Here is a 9,301-nt window from a genome sequence, read left to right as displayed (position 1 = left end):
GGTAGGGTCACACTAACAGAGAAAAGAAGCTCATGTAACGGTAATGGCAATTTTCCGTTCAGTGTTAGTTCCGTGATTCGCACATAAATTTGTGAATGAATGAAAAAACTGAAAAAAATAGCAAACTTTTCGCAAGTGTTACTAGCAGCGCTATAACTATATTCATTTTGGATCTCGCCAATTCAAGCTAAACATGGTTTTTGGTTACGTATGACTCTTTTACTTTCTAGGTTTCCATGATTTTGATGCAGTGATGCAACTATCAACAAGTGTCAAAAATGGCCTCTGGGCAGCTCAAGCGGTTTCCCGTTTTCAGCATTGGGCAGCACAACAGCGATGTCAGTGACGTCATAAACATGTCATTTCATTGATCAACATCTACATTTTACGGCCAAAAAATAATTTCCACTAAGCACCTTTCGAGTTGATTTTCTAAAAATTTTACATGCGAGGGACATAAAATTTTTGGTTTTGGATTTTCAGTTTACGGTTTCAGGGCTGTTATTCTGTAAGTGTGAGTCCAGCCAAACTTCGTTCCACGTAATTTTACTTAATTAACCCTTAAGACCTTAACCCGAGTTATCTTGGGCAAGTTACATAGCGTTACAAACAATCCGTACTTTGGGCCCCTAAAAAAATTTTTTTTTGATTTTTCGGATGTTTTCTGTGTCCAAATTTTTTGAAAAATTTTTACCTGCGCGAAAAAATTTTATTGCGATTTTAATTAACCTTTAATGACGCGCGATTAACGCTTAATATTTTTTTATGGGATTTTTTTATGGAACTTCATTCATCTTTTTAAAGTTCTAGTGCGTGGATTTTACTTCGGTAAAGTTATTTAAAGCTATTTTCTGATGTCAAAAACAACATCCAATAGTTTTTTAATTTTTTTAATTAATAGATTTTATTATATATACGTTTAATTAAGTCGGGGGGTCGGGAATTTCAATTAAAATCGTAATTTTAAAAAAATATTTAGAAATATACCGCCACCTAGTATTCATCCTACTTTTTATTCTTCTTCTCCTGAGACGTTTATCAGAATGTCCCGCGAAAGACAACACCAGCTGTTCTCAAGGTAATCCAGCTGTGTAAACAATGACTCATCTGTGTCAGATTTCGGGGAAAGGCGAGACAAAGCAAATTTTACTTTGAAGCTTTTTCTTCAAAATTAACACATTTCTTTTGTTTTTTTCGTTTTTATGTTTAATTACATTAAAAGTAAACAGTATTTAATTAATCCTGAGTCCCAACGGGTTAAGGAATTTTTTACACATATCCATAATCCATAGTTAATATAGCGTAACATTTGTTCCCTGTATCTAATCATAAGAAATATTTAATTACATAAAATAGCGTTTTATGAACCAATTGTGAACATTGGAAATAATACTGTATTTTTATAATGTAACAATTTAAAATTTCATATACTTATATAGATTACATACATAAATACATATACAGTAAATCTATGTTTGCAATTACTTTTTTAATGATAAATAAACAATGGGTTTAAAAAATTAAACTCTCATTATCACGATCAATTAGTAAAAATTTATGTAGCAATAAATTAAACAGTTATTTATAATGAGGTTTTTAAAATATTTAATGTAAAAATTTTTCCTAATAGTCTAATAATAAAATGAACACATGTTTTGTTTTTTATATTAAATTAAAAATTGTCTACTGGAGTTGTTTCATTCATCGTAATTAGTTGTATATTTGTTAACAATTATTTATGAATATGAAAAAATTAATAATAAAAACATAAGCCATCACCAAAGAAATAAATACACAACTTTTATATAACGATTAAATGCATCGATAAGGAAACTTTAACGAATTTTTCGTGATATAAATTGAAGTGTAATTTTTTTTGTTTAATTTATGATTTGAGATATTAACAATAATAGGCTATACAAACAAATATTACAACCATTAACCTATTTACCTACAATTTTTAAAAATTAATATGAGATGAAGATTTCCCACATCGCAACAAATTAATTATTTAATATCGAGAATGGCATAAATGATAGAAAGAATAACAGGGATGAAAAACAAAGCATGAAAACCCGTTTCGATAGCAACAAGTATTACAATTTTCGCAAATATCAACAGAAAATATACATCAGAATATAAAAATCAATATTCCTATTCCTGTGGTCAATGATCCTTGAAGTATGGGAAAGCCTATACGATATAGAGAATCTTTTAATTTTTCGTTTGGTGTTCTGCTTTGTGACATGACATAAGCATACGAAATGTGGGAAGGATAATTCACACTAAATCCCACACACAAAATGAGACTCATCATTGATATAATATCCAAGTTGACGCCCCATAAAGACATGTAACCTAATGTTTCTACCATTGCAGACACGACACATATTGCAACAATAATTGCCACTAACAAATTCGGTACAAACAATAAAAAAATTGCTGTTATCAATAGAGCAGTAATCCAAAACAATTGGTAAATCATTTGTCCAATGATAATTCCTTGCTCGATTACACTTGACAAAAGACAATCCACCACTACAGGAATGTCGTACTCTTCAGCAATTTTTAATAAATCTCTTAATGTATTTTTTTCTAAGTATGAAGTATTCAAATTTTTTCCCATAATAAAAAACCTACTGTATAAGATGTCAGTATTGTTACTGTTAAAGACGACGTCATAAGACAGTGACTGCGCGGCTCGGATATTAAAGAACACATTGCGAAGTCCATCGATAAAGTCCTGCTTGTTTGACATATTGTATCCTTGTAACGAAAATTTTGCGACAGGACTTTTTTGAAATTCTTTGTAGAATTTTAACCAAGACACAGTGAATTCTTCCCCGGCAATATTTGGATGTTCGTCGAATTTTGTCAACAGATTTTCTATCGATTTTTGTACATTTATATCTGAGTAATCCAACGTTTCATTAATAATTATGTGAAATGGATATGAATAACGTCTAAAGTTCTTGAAAATAATTCTATTGGCTTCTGTAATTAGAGAGTCTTTTGCAAATAAATGTTCATACTTAATACCATGTTCCATGTGAAATGTGCCCCATATTCCGAATGACAAATTAATGATGTAAATTATGATAATACTTATCTTCACTACTGGATTGGAAATTACTTTTCCTAATGAATCTCTAAAATGTGCCATAGTAAACTCGTCTTCCTTGTCGTTATTATTCTGGTTATTATGTTCATCACTTTGTTCTGAAAAGAAAGTGATCGAAATTTATATATCAACGAAAGCATACTGAACAATCAGAAAAATTTGTAAAATATGTAAAATTTATTATGCTATTTTTCTAAATTTTTATTAGCTCGTGAATTTAAGCTGATATCTCCATATGGAAATCGTGAAGGTGATGATGTAGACCGATTCTGTGTAAACTGTAAAAAAAGTGGTATTTGCTTAAAAGGAAGAATATTTTAATTCTTGACACATGAATAGTAATGAAACGAAATTAAAGTTATTTTGTTATTATTTTATTTTTCTAAGATCGACGTAAAAAGCCGACTCCGAGCCGTAGATCGACTACTATATAAAAAGCCGAAAAACTGGGTTCTGTTACGGTATGCCAAAAATGGCGATTAGAAGCGCCCTATCTATTATTAAAATTAATTTAAATTAACAAAATAAATTATTTTTTTCTTTATTTTATACTTTTACAGTATACTATTTAGTATATTATTATTTTTATTTTTAATTTAATATGTCGCGATGCCTGCATCGAGCCTTTCGACTGGAATAATATAAATGGCATGAGCACACTCATGCTTCTGTAATAGGCGTGTAATGAGTGTGCAATTGCATTAAATTTCTGTTTTTAATATGTTGGTTTATTATTATATACGTCATTATACATGAGAACGAACAAAGAAAGTCGACACCAGCTGTTCTCAAGGTTCACCGGTTTGTAAACAATGTAGACAGCAAGTGTAAATTTTCACCCTTTTTTAAATGAAAGAATAATAATCGGTGCAGCCATATTTAGATGTAATGTTTTTTCCACGAGGTGTGATTCCTCTGCTATAAATTTGGTCTCGTTGCTGATGTTCCTTGGGAAAACATTTGAATACATTCGAGAGATACATTTTACGAACAGGCCTATTTACTTGGGTAGACGGTAACGCAAGTCGGAAAAAAAGCGAACTAAGACTATAATCTCGGTATAAACCCAGCGAAGACGAAAAAAAGAAGAAAGTGTTCTTTCGGAGCATCTGTCAGTGTTGTCATCGATACAAAGATTCTCTTTTTTTATAGGTAAGAAATATTCTTATTAATAATTAAAATTTATATAACAATTGATTAGTATTATTTTTCATATATTATTAAACAGATGTTCCCATATTTTAATTTTAATGTTAAATTTAAGTTAATTCTAATATAGTAATTCATTGTATATATTTCTTTGTGATTTTATATTCTATGTATTTAAGTGATTTGTTTTTGGGAGATGGTATTGCTCCCGACATCAAAGAAATCTATGCAGAATAGATAAATAAAAAATATATCTAGCAGAATAAATGTACAATAAAATATAAATTGTATATTATTTACAATTTTTGTAATATAATGCAGAACGTCATGTGCACATTTATATTCCATATGCAATTCACATGCAAGAACATAACTTAACTAACTAAATTTATGAAACAAAAAATACAGACAACAGATATTACTTTCTTAATCTAAAAATATTTTTCAAACATTATCTTATATATTAAACAATAAATTATTAATTTAGTAAAATGTTATTTTTTACAAATAAATTCGAACTTACCACATCTAACAAATTGTCTGAAATAAAGATTCTTTTCTTCTCTGTATCCACTCAAAGCCAAGCTTCCCCCGAAAAACGTTATCTGATATATAAAATTGAAGATTATACAAGTAGCAGTATAATAACTAAATATTCGAATAAAGGGAAAAGGAGCCATCATCCCGATGCAGTACGAAATGAAATTAGTTAGTGAAGTCAAAGTAATGGAAACTCCTGCTTCTCCATATGTAACTTCCATGCGTTTTTCAACTGAATCTTTGGGATCGGTGATTCTCCAACATGCTATTAATACGAAAGCATCGTCTATCTCGGTCACTGAAATGCATATAAAATTTTTAATATATCGGCGTTATCGCTAAGATACGTTTGCGCCAAAATTGATTTACTTACCAAGAACTAAAAATGGAATGGTAGCATTCCAATAAGTGAATTCAACACCCGAAACAGCCATTAATCCAAAAGCCGATGAGACAGCCAAGCCAGCGTTGATTACACCTGCTAATCCTATAAGAGGTTTGCTTTTCACCCAGCTATTGCTCATATTGAGAAACATCGAAAGTACAATCATAATTGCGACCAAACCTCCAATTTTAGGTTTCGTTTTATCAAACGTTTTTCGAAACTCTTGTTCCACGGCAGGAAAAGAAAATGGGACAGCTTTGATATACGAAAAATTACATTTTTGAATAGTTTCATAAACATGAGCCGACCATTTTGTAAATAATTTCTTTTTTACTTCATTTTTATCATCAGTTGCATAAAATAACGAAACAGCATTGACTTTGTCCACAAAATTGTGATTATCTTCAATAACACCACCTAAATTTGCAAAATAGGGTTTATAAGTGAAAGACAGTAAATCTATATCCACAGGATACTTCAGCTTCTTTCTCTTTTGTAGTATGGAATCAATTCCCGCTTCTGATATCACTTCGATAATAGGATTTTGAAAGCAATTTTTATGTGTACGTAGGCAGAGATCTGTATATTGTATTGTCGTTCCGTCAGTTTCTAATTTTATATTTTGTATGATTTCGTCGACCAATTTTACTTCTGAAAGAACATTTTTTTCAAACATGTTTCCTTCGTCTTTGTTTACCAAATATATTAGCAGACAATTCGGTACATTAGGAGTTCTTAGCTGATCAGAAAATTGAGATGAGTTATACGAGAATGTATTTTCTATGAATTTCTTTACTGTGAAAAGTTTTCCTGTATCCGAAGTTATTATATCGTTAAATGTCTTACTGGTAGTTAATGTTCTGATAAATATGGAGAGTGTAATGGACAGAAATATTGGTAAAATAATAAAGTAATACGGATGCCGTCCAACTGTTTCTCCTAATTTCTTGAAAATACGGCAAAAAATTTTTCTTACGCAATCCAGTTTCATTTTGCAGTTGTCTTTGACGAGCAGTACGGTTATCGGAAAGCTTATCTGCAAAAAATGAACAGAATTTCAACCAACTAGTAACGAATTATGCAAGTTTTCCTTGATATTTTTCATGCTTTATCACAAATTAACACACAATAATAATTTTGTGAAATGTATTTCGTGTTTAAAAATACCTCTTCAGTTAGCAATTTTTTAGGATCAAAACTCATATTTAGGTTATAATATACATAATTATTATTAAATAATAATTAAAATATCAGAAGTGTGTTTACAGATAGCGACAAAATAATAGTTTAAAGAAACGTAACAAAGACTAAATTTTTTTTTACTTTACGCCATATCCCATCACAAGAAACAAGTCTTTCACAGCAAAGACAATCTTTCTCTAGAGGCTACGCTTCTGCAAAGAAAAAAAAATTCATACCATTCTAATAGTTTACAGGTGACAACCCCAGCACAATTAAAAAACGTAATCCCTTTGGACATGGCGAAAAGTAAAGACATTAATAGTCTGTTATGTTTTTTTTAAATTATAAATTCGTTCTATTTAATTGTGCTGGGGTTGTCACCTGTAAACTATTAGAATGGTATGAATTTTTTTTTACTTTTTTACAACGATTATAGTTGTTTATTGTTTTGTATGAAAAATGACAATTTTAGATATAACAATTCTTATAACAAAAATGTAAATATTAGCTAGTATATTCAGACAATTGCACATTCAGTAACATACATACACATACACACTTAATCATATATACATGTATACTTTTGCAAGATAGTTTATATCGATATTTTATTACGGATTACGGTATAGTAATCTCAAGACTTCGAGATTTTGAAAAAATTTAAAGGCTCAAATTTGACAAGTTTCCAATACTTTCCCGTGTTATATGTATAATACCAGGAAAAGTAAAATGATGGATAGAACTTTGTGCCCAGAAGACAAGACAAAATGTAGAATCGGAGATATTTAACTCCTCAAATATCTTCAAGTAAAGATATGTCATGCTTGCAAAAGAAGTAAGCATGTATTTTTTGTCATTATAGTTTTTAGAATTTCGTACGAAACAATATATTTTGAACACTATTGATGTATAACACAACAATAGCAATACTTCGTTTCTCTTACAGAAATCTAAATGAGATTTTTAGCCTCAGCGGAAAGTATTTTAGTTGTTACGATCGGTAAACAAAGCAATAATTGCGTTTTTTAACTTTTCCCGTTCTGTGGACATTATCAAAGCCATTTTAACAAGGTCATTTTTACTTCAACCGGGAGAAATTCGGCCGAGGGTACGATGAGGCTGAGAGTATAGTATAACGTATTTTAAATTATTGTATATAAGTATACATTACGTAAAACAGGCGACTGAAATAGGAAAACTCACACGTCAGTATGGCGGCAGTTAATTGGGTGTTAGAAACTAAACAATTTTTGCACGCTTAAGAAGCATACAATTTGTCGGATATTTGATTTTGTAAATACTATATTAATAAATATACATAAATATGGTTAAGACTTATGAAGCATAAGCAATAAATTATAATTTAATAGTTATTAGTTATAAACAACTTATAAAAAAGAAATCCAAACAAACAACATCTAAAATGTAAAGAATTTCGCCAATTAAAAATTTATGACTATATAGACAACGGTGATAATTTTTCTTATGGTAAAGACAAACTTGATGCTTGGGAGCAGAATGTAGGAAACTATAATACAGTTAAAGATCTTTTTTTTTCACTCTTTCCGCCCTGTGGGCACTAAGAGGGCCTCTTTTAGTAGACCCATTATGGGTTCGGCCAACCCCACAATGGGGCGACCGAATGGTGAGGGACGGGGCCCGACGTATCCGGATGGACCACCCCCAAAAAATTCCTGGGGATTTTTCGACCCGTTCGGATTCGATCCCAGGTCCTCCAGAGCAGTAGGCTGCCACCTTGGCCGCTCGGCCATCCGGCCGCTAGTTAAAGATCTTGTGGGTATAGCTTCGAAGCGCTAAGTTTATCTTTACGGAAGAAAAATTCTTAATTAAAATGTTAACTGTAGTCTAAATTGTCAAAAGTTTGTACTTGGTGTAAGTTTTTTACATCTCAGATGTTTTTCTTTGGATATGAATTGACTTTTGTCTAATAATTGTATTATTACGCCAAAACATAAGACAATGACAGACAATTCGGTCGTTCCCAACCGAACGCGATACAGACCAACGCTTTCCATTAGCCGTTTAGAAAAATCGTTATAAAAAGTTTTAATTGGCATAAATTTCTCCTTACGTAATTCTCAAGAACATTTTAAATAAAATTCTTTGGTTTCCATGTAATTTTATTTTTATAATCATAAAGTTAAGCGGTAAAACTAAATTAGCTCTAACGAAAACAGTTGTGAACTTTGATGTATCGACTGGAAAGTTTCGCTTGCCTCTCACCGATAAAGAGAAGCGCTTGTGTAAAATTTGAGTTTTCTGAACCAAGTAGTTTTTTTTTTCTCTGCGACCCTCCGTAGTGCCGGATGAAGAAAAAGATAAAGGATGAGAAGAAGTAGAAAATAAAGCTTTCTTGATGTATTTTGCGCATTTCAATTTCTTATATTTCGGCGACAGCATTACAGAAAATCTTGAAATTTAGCCCACTACCTAAGAAGACAATTTTCTTTCGGACCAGATTTAAAATTACTTCAGGTGTTTGGGTAGGTGGAGAAGTCAACCCTCGAATATTGGCAAATCCGATTTCCATATATATAGTGAGTCAGTAGTTTTTTTTACTTGAAAAAGTGGATTGCCTTGACTCCTGATATTTGAAATATAAGTTATTTTTTATTTAAGTAATAAATTTTCTGTTAATCACTAGTCCATGGACTTTAGTAATAGACATTACGATGGATACGTTCAATCAACAATTAATTAACCTAAAGCAATCAACAAATACTGGGTGTGACGTCCAGTATTTGGAACAAATTGCTACACATCCTGAAAACTTCGGACATAATGAAAGTGATCCCATTTACTCATTGTGGGATATTTCACGGCAAGAAGTTCAACACTTGAAACAAATGTGAAGAGAATTCGAGAATAAATTGACCAACTTGAAATCCCTGATAATGATAACT

The 9,301-nt window shown here is 31.0% G+C and overlaps 1 protein-coding gene across 1 annotated transcript; it reads right to left on the bottom strand.

Moving 5' to 3' along the window:
• Positions 1-2,131: 2,131 nt before the first annotated feature.
• Positions 2,132-5,871, bottom strand: LOC136981690 (patched domain-containing protein 3-like). The gene is made up of 3 exons (XM_067278032.1): positions 5,184-5,871; positions 4,794-5,108; positions 2,132-3,219 (listed from the first exon to the last, which is right to left on the bottom strand). The coding sequence occupies exons 1-3, from the start codon at positions 5,869-5,871 to the stop codon at positions 2,132-2,134; spliced, it is 2,091 nt and encodes a 696-aa protein (XP_067134133.1).
• Between the last annotated feature and the right edge of the window lie 3,430 nt (positions 5,872-9,301).

The sequence above is a fragment of the Centruroides vittatus genome, unplaced genomic scaffold, assembly GCF_030686945.1.
Source record: "Centruroides vittatus isolate TY-2023 unplaced genomic scaffold, ASM3068694v2 contig_788, whole genome shotgun sequence".
NCBI classification, from domain to species: domain Eukaryota; kingdom Metazoa; phylum Arthropoda; class Arachnida; order Scorpiones; family Buthidae; genus Centruroides; species Centruroides vittatus.
This window is presented reverse-complemented; position numbering and strand designations above follow the sequence as displayed.